Raw genomic sequence first — 19,804 nt, forward strand, 5'->3', positions numbered from 1 at the left:
TATTACTATGGACATGGTAGTGAAGTTGTTATAAAAGAGTATGGTTAGTTTATCAATGGTGGAGGGCATTTCATGCAAATGTTGGCCGTGACTGCGCCTCAAATGATCCATCCGCTTAGTCCAATTTTGTCATACACTTTTCAACATTTCGGTCGATATCTCACGAATACATCCTTCAATGTTGTCCTCCAATGCGACAATTAAAGCGGGATTGTCTTTATAGATATGAGCTTTAACATAGCTCCATAAAAATATAGTCTAAAGGCATTAAATCGCACGATCTCGGCGGACAATTGACCGGTTCCGAACGTGAACTAAAATCGCCTCTCAATAAATCCATTGTTACGAGTGCTGTGTGGCATGTGACACAGTCTCTTTGAAACCACATGTTATGCAAGTCAAGCTCTTGCATTTTCGTCAACAAAAGTTTGGTGTCATCTTACGGTAGCGCTCACCATTCACAGCAACGTTACGATTTGCATCATCTGTGAAGAAGTACTGTCCAATGATGCCACCAGCCCATAAACCGCACCAAGCTGTGACCTTTTTCTGGATGCATTGGTTGCTCTTGCATAGCTGCCTGATCTTCACCCCAAAATCGACAATTCTGTTTATTTACTTACCCATTGAGCCAAAAATGAGTTTCGTCGATGGAATGGAGGAAGGGCGCAATGAACTTTCTTTACAGAGCACTCATTTTGATAATAAAATTCAATAATGTGCAACCGTTGTTCGTTTGTAAGACGATTCATGGTTAAATTATAGACCAAACCGAAGGTGTTCGACAGTGAAACAAAACTTGAAACGTGCGTGAGCTATTTAAACCAGTGTTGCCAAAAAGATAATAGCTAAAAAATCACCCTTTATGTCATTTAGTTTGGATTTTTGGGGTGCCCCATTTCGCCATGGTCTTTAAATATGTCCTGTTTGGGGATGTTTTGGGAGTGGGGCAACCCCCCAAACACTTGGCCACTAAATTGGCTATCAGATTAATTTTCTACTTTCATATAACTTTCCATATTGTCATGATTGGTCCTTATGTACATTTGGAGGTATATGTGGTTGGGGCGGTCGCTCAATACCCTATTTTCCTAGAGAAATTTTTAAATTTTTTCCATTGCGCCTAGTATGAATCTGTGTTTTCTTACATGGTTGTGCTTTTTTAATGTTGTCGTTAGTAAACGAAACTAAGTTTACCCATGCTTTAGTTTAAATATAAAATTTCATCAAAATATTTAACGGAAAACTTTAAGTTTTCTCAAGGATATTCAAAATAGCGATTAAGACTTCGTCTTGATTTGTTCATTTCAAAGCCATAAATTTTTGTTGTTGCCAAAAATAAACAATTTTATTGACTCGATTTATAGAATATTGTCTATCCATCACCCCATAGGGTCTTAGAAGTGGTCCATTAGCTTCAATTTGTAGCTAAACGTAATTGACAATAGATCATTAAATGAGACAAATGTACCTGTCCGAATCTCTGCCACCACCTTCCATCTTCATCATTTATTTGCCTTAATAGAATTTCACTAATCAAAATGTATTATGTCCTTTTTTGTACTTGCCCCTGGCGCACTCTCCCTCTCTTTCTGTATCCTACCCGCATTTATTTCAGAATTAACGAATAAATAAACAACCCAAAAGCAAAGTGACCTCAATGACAAGAATTAGCCAAAAAAAGCAAAAAAAAAAAAAAAAACGAAAAAAATCGGGCCAATAAAAATGTCCAACAACTACCATTGGGAGTCGCGGAGGGAAAAAACACTAAAGGAAAAACTATAGAGCACAACAGAGCAGCAAGTAAATCAAAAAGCGAAATAAAACACCAGCTCGGGTAAATTGCAGATAAATACACCAAATGGCAAAGTGAAAAAAAAACAGAAAAATAGAAATAAAAACAAATCCATATAAATGTTGAAGTAAACAACTAAAAGCACATAAAAATTAGTAATAAAAATCACACAGGCAAATCAGCAGCAAAACACTGAAGCGTATAAACAATTCGCCCCGAGGGCAACAGGAGAGAAATAGAAGGCAAAAACAACAACGCCAAAGTAATCAGACATCAGTCCATGGACGGAAATACAACATCAGTAGGCAAGCTGGCAGGCATGCCATGGCAGCAACACATCATTAGAGAGTGGAAAAGGAAAACAACAAAGATATAAAATGTCCCTACCATACATTTGCACCAAAACATTTTCCACCCCATCAATAACAACATGTTGTCTATGCTCACTTTCCAGTCAACATTTTTAGGTCTACTGCATGTCAACAATGTTGCCTAAAGTCTTATCAACATTCCACTAAGACCTTATGCTGCCATAGAATGTGGTGCGTGTGTGTGTGTGTGTGTTTTTTTTTGTTGCCAGTGTTTATCCTCTTCACATACTTCAATTGCCCAATTCCCCCACATACGCAGCCGGTGGACGAGTGAGAGAGAGTGCGAGTTTGAGAGAGGGGAGCATGAATTGTTAATGAAAAGAGCAAAATAGCCAAACAACATTGTCATGCTCTAGGCATGAAATAGGCAAGAAATGTGTCTTTTGTGCCGACATCACCAACGTGTGTGCCGTGTTTTTGTGAAAAGGGGGGACCTTAGGTTTCCTAGCGCGCCCCAAAGATTAGTTGTATATGTCGCGGTTCCGGGATGAGAACATAAAGCGGAAGTGTGAAAGAAGAAAACAAAATCACGCAAGACCACATCAAGCAAAAAAGAAAAATTACGAAAAGCATGAAAAATACTTGAAGGAAGTTCAAGTGCGTTTAGCGAAACAAAACACATCGAATATAGCGGGCGATTTTTAAAAACATGAAAGGAAAACTTTTGTGACAAAAATTTCGACAAAAAAAATCTTTGTTGTTCAAGTGAAAAAAAAATTTAAATAAAAAAAAAATTCTTTAAAAGTGTCAACCATTTTTTTTAACTTTTAATGGTTTCTTGATATTTAAGAAAAATTAAATAAGGTATAGAACCTTAGAAGTGTATGTGTCTTGCAAAAAAAAATATATTCATGTTTGTGGTTAAAATATTTTAAAAATTTTTTAACTACTATGCATGTATGGAAACTTGTGTCAATCAGGATATCATTTCAATCTCAATACATTTTTACTCGTATACAAATTTTAGTTTGAGTTAAAACATATGCAAGTGTAATAAATTTGTGACAAATTTTGTAAAAAATTGATTATGTGTTCAAATTCTAAGCCATTGTTTTAATCCTTACGGATCCCATTTCTCAAAAATGCCAGTCTTTTAACGCATTTCGAACCCCCTAAAAAATAAGAGTACTGAACAGTTTGAGAGGAAGATAATCATGGGACTGTATTATAATTTCCCACTGATCTTCTAAATATGATTCATCGGGCCCAGGGCTACGTTTCTTTTGGCAGCTTTATCAAGATACGGACTGATTAAGACCTAACTTGGCACAGTTGTTGGAAGCCAGAATGATATGTGCAACATTTTAACCGAATCGGATAAGAATTGCGCCTTCTAGAAGCTCATGAAGTCTAATCGGGAGATTGGCTTGGCCCATTTCCAATCCAAACTGACCTATTCCAATATGAAGTCGTTGGGTAGTTGGATATCATCTCACAGTTACGTTACGATTCGCATCATCTTTGAAGAAGTACGGTCCAATGACACCGCCAGCCCATAAACCGCATAAAACTGTGATTTTTCTGGATGCATTGGTAGCTCTTGCAATGCTTCTGGCTGATCTTCACTCCAAAATGGACCATTCTGCTTATTTACGTACCCATTGAGCTAAAAATGGGCTTTGTCGCTCAATGGAAGAAGCGCGCGATGAACTTTCTTGACAGAGCAAAACATGAACCAACTTGACCCATTTCCAATCCAAACTGACCTATACTAATAGAAAGTCGTTGTGTAGTTGGATATCATCTCACAGTTACGTTACGATGCGCATCATCTTTGAAGAAGTACGGTCCAATGATGCCACCAGCCCATAAACCGCACCAAACTGTGATTTTTTTCTGGATGCATTGGTAGCTCTTGCAATGCTTCTGGTTGATCTGCACTCCAAAATCGACAATTCTGCTACCCATTGAGCCATAAATGGGCTTTGTCGCTCAATGGAAGAAGCGCGCGATGAACTTTCTTAACAGAGCACGCATTTTTTGATAATTTATATTCCGATCCATATTCCGATGAAATTTTGCACAAAATCCATATTCCGATGAAATTTTGCACAAAATCTTGTTATTAGTTATTAGTTTAGGTCGGCAACTTTCTTGACAGAGCAAAACATGAACCAACTTGACCCATTTCCAATCCAAACTGACCTATACTAATAGAAAGTCGTTGTGTAGTTGGATATCATCTCACAGTTACGTTACGATGCGCATCATCTTTGAAGAAGTACGGTCCAATGATGCCACCAGCCCATAAACCGCACCAAACTGTGATTTTTTTCTGGATGCATTGGTAGCTCTTGCAATGCTTCTGGTTGATCTGCACTCCAAAATCGACAATTCTGCTACCCATTGAGCCATAAATGGGCTTTGTCGCTCAATGGAAGAAGCGCGCGATGAACTTTCTTAACAGAGCACGCATTTTTTGATAATTTATATTCCGATCCATATTCCGATGAAATTTTGCACAAAATCCATATTCCGATGAAATTTTGCACAAAATCTTGTTATTAGTTTAGGTCGGTTCGGATTGTTAGTGAGCCAAATATATCCATAGTTTGGTCAGCGCCGCGAAGTCGAGCCTGGAAAATTGCTCGACTTAGACTCGGGAGTTGACTCTCAGCACTTAATTTATTTAACAAAATTTTTTGTTAAAAAAAATTTAAAGTTTAAAAAACAAAAAATTTTTTTATTTCCTACGCCAAAATGCTTTTATAGCAAAAACAAGTTAAACCGTGCTAAGTTCGGGAGGGCCGAATCTTGTAAAAACACACCACCATGGATTCTGCTACAAAATAAATTTATTTGAAGAACATAATTTTGTTCTACATACCAAACTTCTGTCAAAGCAGCAAACATTGAAGCTTCTAGGAACCGAACAAAGATGATCCAGAGACCGGTTTACATAGGAGCTATAACAGGTTAAGGACTGATTTGAACCATATTTGTCACAGCTGTTGGAAGTCGTAACAGAACACCGCATGCAAAATTTCAGCCAAATCGAACAAACATTGCGGCTTGTAAGAACTCAAGGAGTCAAATCGGGAGATCGGCTTATATGGGAGCTATATCAGGTTATAGACCGATTTGGACGGTACATGGCACAGTTGTTGGAAGTCAAAACGGAACACTACATGCAAAATTTCAGCTAAAACGGATTACAATTGCCGCTTCCCGAGGCTCAAGAAGTCAAATCGGGAGATTGGTTTATATGGGAGCTATATCAGATTATAGACCGATTTGGACCGTACTTGGCACAGTTGTTGGAAGTCATAACAAAATACTATAAGCAAAATTTTTAGCTAAATCGGATAAAAATTGCGGCTTCCAAGGGCTATGGTATTGAAATCGGGAGATTGGTTTATATAGGAGCTAAATCAGGTTATTGGCCGATTTATACCGCACTTTTGTTGGAAGTCATAACAGAACACTATGAGCAAATCAGTTTCAGCCAAATTGGACCAAAATTGCAGCTTCCAGGAGCTTAGAAGCCAAAACGGGAGATCGGTTTATATGGGAGCTATATCTCAATCTGAACCGATATGGCCCATTTACAATAAAAAAGTATCTGAGCAAAATTTCACGAGGCTAGCTTTACGCGTTCGACCGCTATCGTGATTTCGACAGACGGACGGCCATGGCTAGATTGACTCAGAACATCGAGACAATCAAGAATATATATACCTTATGGGGTCTTAGACGAATATTTTTAGGTGTTACCAACGGAATGACTTGATTAGTAAACCCCCATCCTATGGTGGTGGTTACAAAAAAAAATATTTTTTTTAAATAGTTTATGACCATTTTGCCAAGAAAGTTGATTTTAATGATTTTAATGACATTAAACCGACCCTGCTTTCAAAATTGGTAGGCTTATCGCTATTAATTTATTTGTATACCCTCCACCACAGATGGGGGTATACTAATTTCATCATTCCGATTGTTACAATTCGAAATATTTTTCTAAGACCCCATAAAGTGTACATATTCTTGAACGTCATGACATTTTAAGTCGATCTAGCCATGTCTGTCCGTCTGTCTGTCGAAAGCCCGCTAACTTTCAAAGGCGTAAACCAGGCGCTGTAAATTTTGCATAACTATTGTAGGTATCTTGGGATTGTAAATGGACCAAATCGGTTCATATTTTGATATAGTTGCCTTATAAACCTATCTTGGGTCTTGACTTCTTGAGCCACTACAGGGCGCAATTTTTATCCGATGTGGCTAAAATTTTACACGATGTGTTTTTTCCATAACCTGATAAAGCTGTCATATAAACCGATCTAGTGTCTTGACTTCTTGATCCTCTAGAGATCGCAATTCTTATCCGATATGAATGACATTTTGCACAACGTGTTTCGTTATGACTTTCAACAACTGTGCCAAGTATGGTCCAAATCGATTCATAACCTGATATAGCTGCCATATAATCCGATCTGGGATCTTGACTTCTTGAGCCTCCATAGGTCGCAATTATTATCTGATTTGGGTGAAATTTTGAACAACGCCTTCTCCCATGACCTTCAACACACGTGTCAAATATGGACTCAATCGGTCTATAACCTTATTTAGCACCCCTATGAAACAATCTCGCTATTTTACTTTTTGAGCCTTGATCCTTATTCGATTTGGCCGAAATTTTACACAATGACTTCTACTGTGGTCTCCAACATTCATTCCATTATGCTCCGTATCGGACCATAACTTGTTTTTTAACCTTTCCTTTGTTTGTCTAAAAAGAGATACCAGGAAAAGAACTCGACAAATGCGATCCATGGTGGAGGGGATATAAGATTCGGCCCGGCCGAACTTAGCACGTTTTTACTTGTTTTTTTTTTATTTAATTTGTTTATCAGTATTTCAATGGAATGCATTTTCAAGGTATGATATATCCAAAAGAAAACAAACCACGATTTTATATTCGAAATATCGAAAAAATTGTTAATTAAAAAACCAAAATTACTTCGAGCTTGAATTTACAAACAGCAAAATTTACAACAACGGTCTACTATAAAAATAACAGCATTATATTTTTATAACCTACCCTGTACCTAACGCGGTACAGGGTATTACAACTTAGGGCGCCCAGGTAGCCGAGTTGGTAGCGTGCTTGGATTGCCAGTGCAGCGGTCGTGGATTCGATTCCCACCAGAAGCTTTGGTTAGTCGCTACTGTGCTATCACAATGGAGTTAAAATTGTGTAAGTGAGTCTGTAAAGGACTGCCACTCTTACCTAACCCAACCTAACCTTACCTAACCTAACCTAGTGTATTTGTTTGTAACACCCATTGAAAAGCATTCCGATCGATTCAGAATCACTTTCTGATTCGTTTTAACTATGTCCGTCTGTCTGTCTGTCCATGTTAATTTGTGTACAAAGTACAGCTCGCAATTTTTATCCGATCATCTAAAAATTTGGTATATGCACGTTTTTCGGCCTAAAGACAAAGCCTATTGAAATTGGAGAAAATCTGTTCAGATTTGGATATAGCTCCCATATATATATATTCATCCGATTTGCAGTAATAACACAATAAAATAGTCATCTGTTAACCAGTTCCCTCGAAATTTGGCAGGAAAGATTTTCTCTTGGTTCTCGACATTACTGATGAATGTCATGGAAATCGGTTCAGATTAAGATATAGCTCTCATATATATGTATATCGCCCGATTTTCACTCCTAGAGCCACTGCATGAGCATTTATCGACCAATCTTGTTTGAGAAGTTTGTTCGAAATTTGGCAGGAAGGGTTTCTTATGACTCTCGACATTACTGGTGAATTTCATACAAACTGGCCTTGATTTCAATATAGCTGTCATATATGTATATCGCCCGATTTCCACTCCAAGAGCCATGGCAAGCGCTTTTTTTGTTAAATTTTGCCCAAATGTTGCCCAACGCTTTCCTCGACGACTACAACATTATCTGAGAAGTTTGCTCAAAATCGGTTCAGAATTAGATATAGCTCCCATATATATGTTCGCCAGATGTTGGATAATTTGCAATAATTTTGTTATTTGTGAACCGTAGTTATAACAGTTTGAACGTATTTGCTCAAAATTTGATACGGATTATTTAATAACCCATCCGAAAACATTCGCCGAAGTCCATTAACATTGGTTCAGAATTAGATATAGCTCCCACATTGTACTTCTATGGTAGGTGTAGGGTATTATACAGTCGGCAACGCCCGACTTTTGCCCTTCCTAGCTGGTTTTATTCTAAAAAAATTTTTTTTGTCCGGAGTCGAAGTCGAGATAATTTTCTCGGCTCCTACTCCAGTCAAAATTTTTCGATTTCGACTTCAAGACTCCGACTCAAGACTCCGACTCTAAGACTCCAACTCTATGACTCTCACTCTAACCCTCCACAGCCCTAATTATAATACTCTGTACTACAGCGAATAAAAATTGGGTCCAAATCCTCTGGAAACCTCCCCGACCCCAAGACTCCCCGTATAGGCATATTGTACGATCATATCAATATGAAACTCAAATGAAAATTGTTCGGGAGTAGATTAAAAATATGACACTAAAAATTTGGTGCTAATAATGGGGCGGCCATCCCTCGAAAATGAGAAAATATGACGATCATGGATATTGCAAATTGCAAATTTTGCCCATGAACATTCCACTAAGGAACAGGGGCAAACTTCTCACATATCAATGAGTGCAGTCCGATTCAAGTTTTAAGCTCAATGAGTCCGAGTCCGAACGGCGTGCCGCAGTGCGACACCTCTTTGGAGAGAAGTTTTACATGGCATTGTACCTCACAAATGTTGCCAGCATTAGGAGGGGAAAACCACCGCTGAAAATTTTTTTCTGAAGGTCTCGCCAGGATTCGAACGCAGGCGTTTAGCGTCATAGGCAGACATGCTAATCTCTGCGCTACGTTGGCCTCCGATATATGGATATATGGGGTTAAAATAAATGGAGTTTATCAGTGATTAGTTATATGACATTAAACAAGTAAAAACCAGCCAAGTTCGGCCTGGCCGAGTCTTATATAAAGAGTGATTTGTTAAGAGCTTGATAACTTTTTTTAAAAAAAACGCATAAAATTTGCAAAATCTCATCGGTTCTTTATTTGAAACGTTAGATTGGTCCATGACATTTACTTTTTGAAGATAATTTCATTTAAATGTTGACCGCGGCTGCGTCTTAGGTGGTCCATTCGGAAAGTCCAATTTTGGGCAACTTTTTCGAGCATTTCGGCCGGAATAGCCCGAATTTCTTCGGAAATGTTGTCTTCCAAAGCTGGAATAGTTGCTGGCTTATTTCTGTAGACTTTAGACTTGACGTAGCCCCACAAAAAATAGTCTAAAGGCGTCAAATCGCATGATCTTGGTGGCCAACTTACCGGTCCATTTCTTGAGATGAATTGTTCTCCGAAGTTTTCCCTCAAAATGGCCATAGAATCGCGAGCAGTGTGGCATGTAGCGCCATCTTGTTGAAACCACATGTCAACCAAGTTCAGTTCTTCCATTTTTGGCAACAAAAAGTTTGTTAGCATCGAACGATAGCGATCGCCATTCACCGTAACGTTGCGTCCAACAGCATCTTTGAAAAAATACGGGCCAATGATTCCACCAGAGTACAAACCACACCAAACAGTGCATTTTTCGGGATGCATGGGCAGTTCTTGAACGGCTTCTGGTTGCTCTTCACTCCAAATGCGGCAATTTTGCTTATTTACGTAGCCATTCAACCAGAAATGAGCCTCATCGCTGAACAAAATTTGTCGATAAAAAAGCGGATTTTCTGCCAACTCGAAATTCGACGTTGTGGCAGATCGTTCGGCTTCAGTTCTTGCACGAGCTGTATTTTATACGGTTTTACACCAAGATCTTTGCGTAAAATCTTCCATGTGGTCGAATAACACAAACCCAATTGCTGCGAACGGCGACGAATCGACATTTCACGGTCTTCAGCAACACTCTCAGAAACGGACGCAATATTCTCTTCTGTACGCACTGTACGCATTCGTGTGGTTGGTTTAATGTCCAATAAAGTAAACTGAGTGCGAAACTTGGTCACAATCGCATTAATTGTTTGCTCACTTGGTCGATTATGTAGACTATAAATCGGACGTAAAGCGCGAAACACATTTCGAACCGAACACTGATTTTGGTAATAAAATTCAATGATTTGCAAGCGTTGCTCGTTAGTAAGTCTATTCATGATGAAATGTCAAAGCATACTGAGCATCTTTCTCTTTGACACCATGTCTGAAATCCCACGTGATGTGTCAAATACTAATGCATGAAAATCCTAACCTCAAAAAAATCACCCTTTACCTACCACCGTGAATCGCATTTGTCACGTTCTTCGCCTGATATGGGTTTTATAGGTAAACGAACGATAATGGATAAGAATTGCTATTGGCTATTAACCAATTCAAACTATAATTGACACGTATGTTGAAGGTCATATCAGAAATCATGGTGCAATTCCGCCAAACCGGATTAGAATTGCGCCCTCTAGATGCTCAGGAAGTAAAATCAGAAGATCGATAGATATTAGCAAACAGAAAGAGATTTTTTTTTTTTATAAAAACGACCATGTTTTCCATGTTAAAATCAAATCTGTTAACATTTCTTTGCTATTTTACCATATGTTTGCGAATATTTAAAGTTATATACCTAGAAGAACAACACAAATCATATTTTTTTAGACTTTTTCTCTTTGAAAGTGAACATCTCCTTGAATGACATTATTTTTCTCTTTCAGCCTTTTACGGTATGATGAATACGGCAGCAGGCGTATGCGTTTTTCTGCACTCAATTAGTGTCAAGTAGTCATCCATCACATCACACCGAGCAACAATTATTTTATTATGCAACTTGAAGGACAGCTAAAGAAGTCAGCAGACGCAATGTGCAAACTTTTTTGAAAAGAAAAAAGAATCAAAACGAAAAGTAACAGAACTAAAAATATCCAAGAAAACTAAAAGTGAGTGAGAGTGTAGTGAAGTGTTTTTAAATAAAACAAAAAAAAATATATATATATCGCCTTTGGTGCGGTGTTTAAATGACACCAACAAAGCCAAGAAAATAGAAAATCTAAATCTTTTAATGGAGACACAGACATCGTTTTACTCAAAGCCATCATCATCATCATCATCATCATTGCCGCCACCATCAGCCACAGCACTATCATTATTCGAATCGGACAATAATCGCCAGAGACAACAAATAAAGTGCAACATGTTGTTAGAGCTTAACACTATCAAAACTTACAATAGCAACGTAATAGCTGCTGCAGACAACCCAAGCATTTACTGCAACAACATCAGCAATTACACAGACATTTCGTGTAACCATAGCTCCAATGATGGTGGTGGGTGTATGTCAGACTCCAGCTGCTTGAACTCCGCCTGCCTAGCTTGTTCCATTTCAGCAGATTGTTGTCACTCGCATTATTCTGCTACTAGTCTAAAAATGCCGTCAAAAGGCGGCGGTGGTGGAGTTGGCTGTTGTTCCTCACCCTCCACCTCCTCGTCTGGCAACACCATAGTCATGTCGACGTCATCACCCATGCAGCAGGACATCTCTAATTATATGCAGTGTGCAAATCTTAGAAATACAAGCAACATATACAACAACAACAACAACAACCAGAAGAGCATCACATCATCAGCATCAACAACAACAACAACAGCATCGGTGGCAGGCAGCTGCTTGAACAGCAGCAGCAACAATGACAGTGATTATAATGTCGCCATCAGAGAGTGTAACACAAGAAACGAAAACATCATTTTGACCATCAACAGCAACAACAACAAGTGCATTGATGATAGCAGTGCATGTGGTGATGGTGAATGCAACAGTTTCCCATGGCCAACATACTCGAATATCAGCCACACTTTAAATGGCCTCATCAAGTATGCCATTATTTTGATATTCTTGGCAATGTGCGGTAAGTGATAATTACTTTTACCATTAAATCGAAAACATTTTAAAATGAAGAGAATCTAAAATTGGAGGAAAGTTTTTTTTTTCACTTATAATGACAGGTGGGTGATTTGGGGCTAATGTTTGAAGCAAAGAATTTTAAACAGCTCGTAATAAAAACAAATGACAAGTTTATTTAAAGTTAAAAAAAAACACCCACACAAAATTCAGAAAAATTTATGAAATCTTTATTTGAATCGATAGTAAGGTCCATATAATTAAATGTTTGAAGATTGTTTCATGCAAATGTTGACCGTGACTGCGTCTCATATGGTCCATCCGCTTAGTCCAATTTTGACATAATCTTTCCAACATTTCGGCCGGTACCTCACGAATAAATGCTTCAATGTTGTCTTCCAATGCGTGAATTGCAGCGGACTTGTCTGTATAGACATGAGCTTTAACAAGGCCCCACAAAAAATAGTCTAAAGGCGTGGAATAAAATGTTCACCGAACTCGCCTCTCAATAAGTTAAATGTTACGCGTGCTGTGTGGCATGTGGCGCCGTCTTATTGACATCACTTGTTATGCAAATCAAGGTCTTGCATATTGGGCAAAAAAAAAAAAAGTTGGATATCATCTCATGATAGTTACGATTCGCATCATCTTTGAAGAAGTACGGTCCAATCATGCCACCAGCCCATAAACCGCACTAAACTGTGACTTTTTTTCGATGCATTGGTAGCTCTTGCAATGCTTCTGGCTGATCTTCACTCCAAAATCGATTATTCAGCTTATTTACGTACCCATTGCGTCAAAAATGAGCTTCGTCACTGAAGAAGAAGAAGCGCGCGATGAGCTTTCTTGACAGAGGGCGCATCATATATGTAAAAATTAAATCTGGCGCTTTGTTTTTTTGTTTGTCTGTTCCGTATAGACTCAAAAGCGGGAAAACCGATTTTTATGAAAATAGGATACTACATTTTTTGATATCCGAAGGGGGGCCGGCCCTCCCCCATACCCCAATTTTCAAAAACACCGGATCTCGCAGATGCGTGCGCGGATTTAAGCGAAATTTTGTATGCCACCTTATGGTACCCCAAAAATACTAAATTGGTAAAAAAATTTTTGGGTCTAGTAACCTGGGCAGAAGCCCCATCCCCTAACCCACCCTGACGGACATGTTTACCGAATGGGACGACATGGGTATACAGTGAAAGGTATTTAAGAGTAGAATACGAACTTGGTATACAAATTTCGCCCAAAGTGATTGGGGGCTCCTCCGCCGCCAAAAAAAACCCCAAAAGGACTCTTTCACCGCTTTGGGCATTATGGGTATCAAATGAAAGGTATTTAAAAGTATAGTACAAATCTGACATAAAAATCCAATCGTTAGTATCTTAGGGGCCTCCCCAGTCCCGAAATCCACGCCGTACGGACATGTTTACCGATTGTATCAATATGGGTATCAAATGAAAGGTTTTTAGGAGTAAAATACGAACTTGGTATACAAATTGCGCCTAAAGGGTAAGGGAGTGGTTCCGCACCCCCCAAAGCGACCACCCACCAGGACACTTTTACTGCTTAGGGCAATATGGGTATTAAATGAAAGGTATTTAAAAGTGGAGTACAAAATCTGACATAAAAATTTATTCATTAGTATCTGAGGGGCCTCCTCCCCACAAAACCCCCGCTCGGACATGTTTACCGATTGGGGCTATATTTGTATCAAACGAAATGTATTTAAGAGTAGAGTTGGAACTTGGTGTACAAATTTCGCCCAAAGTGTTCCGGGGATGGTTCCCCACCCCCAAAAAACACCACCCAACAGGACACTTTCACCGCTTTGGGCAATATGGGTATTAATAGAAAGGTATTTAAAAGTAGAGTACAAATCTGAATCAACCACAAAAACCTCCAAAATGGGCATAAATGTCCAACTGCACAAAATGGGTATAAAATCAAAGACTTTTGAGTGTCGTGTACTCATCTGATATACACATTTGGGACACAGGGTGGGTCCTTCCCAGACATAGTCTGCGACCTTCGATCAAAATAATATGGGAATTAAACGATAGGTCTACGACAGTAGAGTTCGAATCTAATGTTGATATAAGGATTCAAGTATCTGGGTCAAGTCCTGCTGTTCAGTCGGACATACAGATCTCCACATTAAAGGACTCAAAAAAATTGCCTTTTAAGTCATAGCGTCGGGGGCACTGACCCTTTCCTCCCAATAAAAACAACACCAAACTGTCATATAGGACTACCGAGAATAAATTGTTTTCAAATGAATAGACGTTTCAGAGGGCAATCGCTATCCTAGCCAAAAAAAGAAATTAACAAGAGAAAGTCCTTCCTGCAATATTACTGCAAATCGGATGAACATATATATGGGAGCTATATAAAAATCTGAACCGATTTCGAGCATACTTTACAGGCATTGAGGAAGTCGTCAAGGAAGTCGAAGTTTTGGGGAGATTGGGCAATAAATGCGCTTGTAGTGGCCTTAGGAGGGAAAAACTGGGGGATGTATATATATGAAAGCCATATCTAAATTTGAACCGATTTCTCCGAAAATCACCAGTAATGTCGGGAGTCAAAAGAAATTCCTTCCTGGCATATTTCGAGAGAATTGGTTAATTGAACAAATGACCAATTTATTGAAGTTTTACTGCAACTCGGACGAACATATATATGGGAGCTATATCCAAATCTGAACCAATTTTTTCAAATTTCAATGTGCTTCGTCTCTAGGCCGAAAAACATGCCTGTACCAATTTTGAAGACGATCGGATGAAACTGCGTATTTGTACACAAATTAACATGGAAAGACGGACAGACAGACAGATAGGCAGACGGACAGACAGACGAACATAGCTAAATCGAATCAGAAATTGATTCTGAGTCGATCAGTATTTTTATCAATGGGTCTATCTTTCTTTCCTTTGGGTGTTACAAACAAATGCACTAAGTTACAATACCCTGTATCACAGTAGTGGTGTAGGGTATAAATAATAAGTGAAGACCGATCAAGATAGAATAGGACAGCAATAAAAGGTTTTTGATAGAAGAGTACACTTATTACCCTCAAACTGCGATAGACACAGGATAACCTGCGGATATTTAAAAATTTGGTTTCCCAAGTGGTAGCTTTGAAATATGATTTTGAATGTAGATAACGAATACAAAAACAATTAATTAGTGGGGATCTGAACGAGACGCATAGTCCTGAATATCTTGAAAGCCATCTTTAAAATGCTTGACATTAAGGGAAACCAACGAAATCGTGCTCTAGCACGATGCTGTTATGATTTCGGGGTCCACTCCCTAAACTCCGTTCAAACCGTCCATGTTTGCCTACTATGGAAAAAGGGGCTCAAATAATTGGAATTTGTTGGTAGCAAACGCATTTAACAGTAGAGCACGATGCTGATATTTTCTTCAGGACTAAGTACGTGGTTGACCGCTCCCGCCTACTTACCCCCCAAACTGGAAATATTTGTAGATTATGGCAGAAAGGGGTTAAAATCTGATATCCGTTTTATGGCCAAGTGTTTCAGGGACGGCTCATATCAAAAACTCCTCCTATCACCACACATATACCGACTATAGCAATATGTAGCTCAAATGTGGTTTTTGGGAGTAGAGCATGAACATGATATCCACTTTCGGGGCAAAGAGATGGGCGATGGGTGGGGCGATTAAAGCGAAATTAAGTTTGTTTATAATAACTCAAAAACAGAAATTTGGTATACTTATGTCTAGGGCGACCCCCCATCTCCAAAGCCCGCCAAATAGTAATTTAAACCCATAGTGACAATATTAGGCTCAAATGAAAGGTATTTGAGACTAGAGCACGAATCTGATACATGGGGTTGCACCTCACCCCCCAAAAACACCACCATACCGGACATATTTACCGACCATAGCACTACAAAACTCAAATGAAAGAAATGTTGAAAAAAACCACAAATATTGTATAATATCCCAATAGGGGCAAAATAACTGAAAGTCCGTACCAACATCCCCAAAAAACACTTTTTTCCTGACCGTGCCAGTATAGGGCTCAGATAAAATAAGAGTGTGAAAAAATGAGCAGCGGAGCGGGCCCTGTCCATCTTCTTATATATAAAAATGAATTTGTGTTTGTCGGTTTGTTTGTTTGTTCCGTATAGACTCAAAAACGGCTGAACGGATTACCTTGAAATTTTCACAGATTATATAGGTTGGTCTGGAAGGAAACAGAGGCTATATACTTTTTTGATATTGAAAGGGGGGCGGACCCTCCCATTTTCGCCAAAAGTACCACCCAAAAATAAAAGTGTACCGATCAGTACAATATGGGGTTCAAATGAAAGATATTCAGGAGTAGAGTACGAATTTCATAAGAAAATTTGGGTCCAAGTACCTGGGGGCCGCCCCAAATCCAAAACCCCCTAAAATAGGTTCATTGGACGAGCATGTCCATGGGACTCAAATGGAAGGTATTCGGGAGAATATTAAGAATATGGTCAGGAGGAAGAAATTTTCTTTATAATTAATTGATATCGTTACGGGGGCGGACCCTCCCCCGTTACCCCAAAAATAGCACCTAAAATCACAAGTGGACGGATAAAGACAATATGGATATCATATGAAAGGTATTGAAGAGTTGAATACGAATATGGTATTAAAAATTGTGTCCAAGTACCCAGAAAGTCGCCCAAACCCCAAATATCTAAAACCAGACAAATTACAATAAAAGCCCATATCAATATGGGGCTCAAATAAAAGGTATTCACCCCTTACTTTGAGAGATAGATGTAGTTGTTTTTTTTTTTTTTAATTACAAGTCAAACATTTTAAGAAAGGTAATCCAATTAGGAAGGTGTGAAGATAAAATTTCTCTTTAAAATTTTATTTGCTATAGCCCCCATATAAGCTAAAAAAGTATAGACCGATCGGCCAATTTAGGATCTCAGGCCCATTCAAGCTACATTTATTATCCGATAAAATTTGGGACAGTGAGTTGTGTTTGGTCTCTCAACATTCTTGTTCAATACGGATCCGATTGGTTGGGACTTAGATATAGCTGCCATATATACCGATCTCTCGATTTAAGGTCTTGGGCCCATGAAAGACTCATTTAATATCCTTTATATTAATCGGTTGTCGATGGCAGTACTTTTGCATTTACTGCTAAGTTGTCCTCCATTTCGTCCCTCGTACACTGCTATGGCTTTCTACTCATTGAAAACATTATTAATTTCGTTACACTCCAAAACTGTTTGTAACATAAACCATGTTATTGGGACAGCCTAATGTAGATGATTACACTCACATTTAATTGGCTATGACAGAATATTTGTTCCACTAGCCGAACGAAGAATACCGTTCCAAGCGCCTCGATCTTCTGCGCTCATTCTAAAATCTCTGACACCAAGTTTCGAGGTGTCTCTCACCACTTGATCTTTCTATTGGGCTTTTGGTCTTCCCGGTTTGCGTGTACCACCGTGTTTGCCTTCAAAAGACTTCTTTGCTGGAGCTTTTTCATCCATTCTGACATGACCTAGCCAACGCAGCCGTTGTATTTTGATGCGTGTAACTATGCTATCATCGTCATACAGCTCGTGGTTCATACGTCGCCTATATTCTCCGTTAACGCAAACTGGTCCATATATTTTACGAAGAATCTTTCTTTCAAATACTCTGAGAACTGTTTCAGAACCATATAACAGCACGGGTAGTATCAGTGTCTTGTAAAGTGTAGTCTTCGTCTCTCGAGAGGTGGCCTTGTTTCTAAACTGCTTACTTAGTCCAAAGTAGCATCTGTTTGCCAGTATTATTCTTCGCTTTATCTCAAAACTGATGGCATTCGTTTCGGTTACGGCGGTGCCGAGGTAGATAAAGTTACTGACTATCTCCAAGTTGTGGTTCCCAACTTTCTCCATTTTCTTTATCTGCTCGGTTCTGCAAGGCTTTTTGGGAGTTGAAACCATCCATTTCGTCTTATCTCCATTTACTGCCAGACCCATTTTCACTGACTCTCTTTCGATTCTTTCAAAGGCTGCAGTTACTACATCCGGTGACCGACCTATGATATCGATGTCGTCGGCATAGGCGAGTAGCATGTGTTCTCTTGTGATTAGTGCGCCATATCTATTCACATCTGCATCTCGTATAATCTTCTCCAGCAGGATATTAAAGAGATCACACGATTGACTTTCTCCTTGTCTCAAACCTCGTTTGATATGGAATGGCCCGGAGAGATTCTTTCCTATTCTTACTTAGGAACGCGTATCAGCAAGTGTCATCTTGCAGAGTCTTATTAATTTTGCAGGGATACCAAACTCAGACATGGCTTGAAATACCTTTGAACGTAAATGAGTATCGAAGGCGGCTTTGTAGTCAACAAAGAGGTGGTAGGTGTTGATTTGTCCTTCTCGAGTCTTTTCCAGGATTTAACGCAGTGTGAATATCTGGTCTAGGGTTGATTTACCTGGTCTAAAGCCGCATTGATAGGGCCCAATTATCTCATTGACTTTAGGTTTTAATCTTTCACACAGTTCGCTCGAGAGTATCTTGTATGCGATGGGGAGGAGACTTATTCCTCTGTAGTTGACACATTTCGTCTTGTCTCCTTTCTTGTGTACGGGACATAGTATGCTGAGGTTCCAATCATCGGGTATGCGTTCTTCTAGCCAGATTGCGCAGATAAGCTGATGCATACGCCTTATCATCGTGTCGCCTCCGGTCTTAAATAGTTCAGCGGGTAACCCGTCGGCTCCTGCTGCCTTGTTGTTCTTTAGTCGGGTTACTGCTACTTGGACCTCATTCTGACTAGGAAGTTAACATTCTATACCATCATCAGGGATTGGTTCTGCGGTATCCTCTTCGCCGCCAACATCGGCGGTAAAATGTTCTTTCCATATCTTGGTACGCTTCTTGGTTTGATGCAACAAGAATCTGTCTTTACCGACATAGGACTGGCAGTAAGGAACTTCCTGCTTATCAGTATGTCAAGAAACGCACATTAATGTCGCCTTCTAAAGGAAGATTGATCACTATTACGATTGAAGAAACCCCCTTTTTAATTAAAAATTATCAAGCTAAAAAACTCTCTTTAAAGTATACTAACGCAAATTCTGAATTAGCTATGTCTTGTAACACCAATCTTCATCAGATTACCCAACTGGTGGGTTGCATTTCAAATATTCTAGCATCATTAATTTTGTACGATTTTTATTTTAACAATTCCCTTCAATTACAACTCGCAGCAAGCAATGATTTTTGAAATCCTTTTCGTAGAAGAGGAAAAGCTTCAACGAAATAAAATACGTCTTCTCAAAACTTATGCCACACAATTTTTGGAAGTTTTACCCGTTTTCTTCATAAATAACGTGAACAACAGAAAGTAGAAATGCATTTAAACTTAAATGCGAAACCATAAAACTTAACTCAAGTAAAACGCGATACAATTTTCCAAACTTTAAGTGGGGGTGGAGGGGAAGGCGCACTGGATAAGAGGATCCCGACTACAACCAACACAAGAGCGCACGACTATACTTCAACAAATGCACATTAAAGGCAAGCACAAAAACCATCTTCTCATCTAAATCTTAAATACATTTTCAACAAGCAAAAACAAAACACAAAAACTTTTCCAAGGATTTAACAAGAATTAAGAAAACTTAGACAGCAATGCCGAATGATGAGGAAATAATTTTTCAAGGAAATCATAAAAACGCAATACAGCTTTTCTGCGCTCT

At 38.9% G+C, this 19,804-nt stretch overlaps 1 protein-coding gene across 5 annotated transcripts in view; it reads left to right on the forward strand.

Annotated features, from left to right (window-relative positions):
* LOC106080795 (uncharacterized) overlaps positions 1–19,804 on the forward strand; it is an 857,102-nt gene that overhangs the window by 521,318 nt on the left and 315,980 nt on the right. For 4 of the 5 annotated variants that reach the window (XM_059361859.1, XM_059361858.1, XM_059361860.1 and 1 more), the window contains one exon: positions 10,891–12,078. In XM_059361859.1, coding sequence (XP_059217842.1) covers positions 11,235–12,078 — 844 coding nt within the window. In that variant the 5' untranslated portion in view covers positions 10,891–11,234. Of the gene's footprint in view, positions 1–2,638; positions 2,971–10,890; positions 12,079–19,804 lie in introns of those variants that run through there. The other variant, XM_013242375.2, reaches the window with a different exon arrangement.

This window comes from Stomoxys calcitrans, chromosome 2 (assembly GCF_963082655.1).
Source record: "Stomoxys calcitrans chromosome 2, idStoCalc2.1, whole genome shotgun sequence".
NCBI lineage: Eukaryota > Metazoa > Arthropoda > Insecta > Diptera > Muscidae > Stomoxys > Stomoxys calcitrans.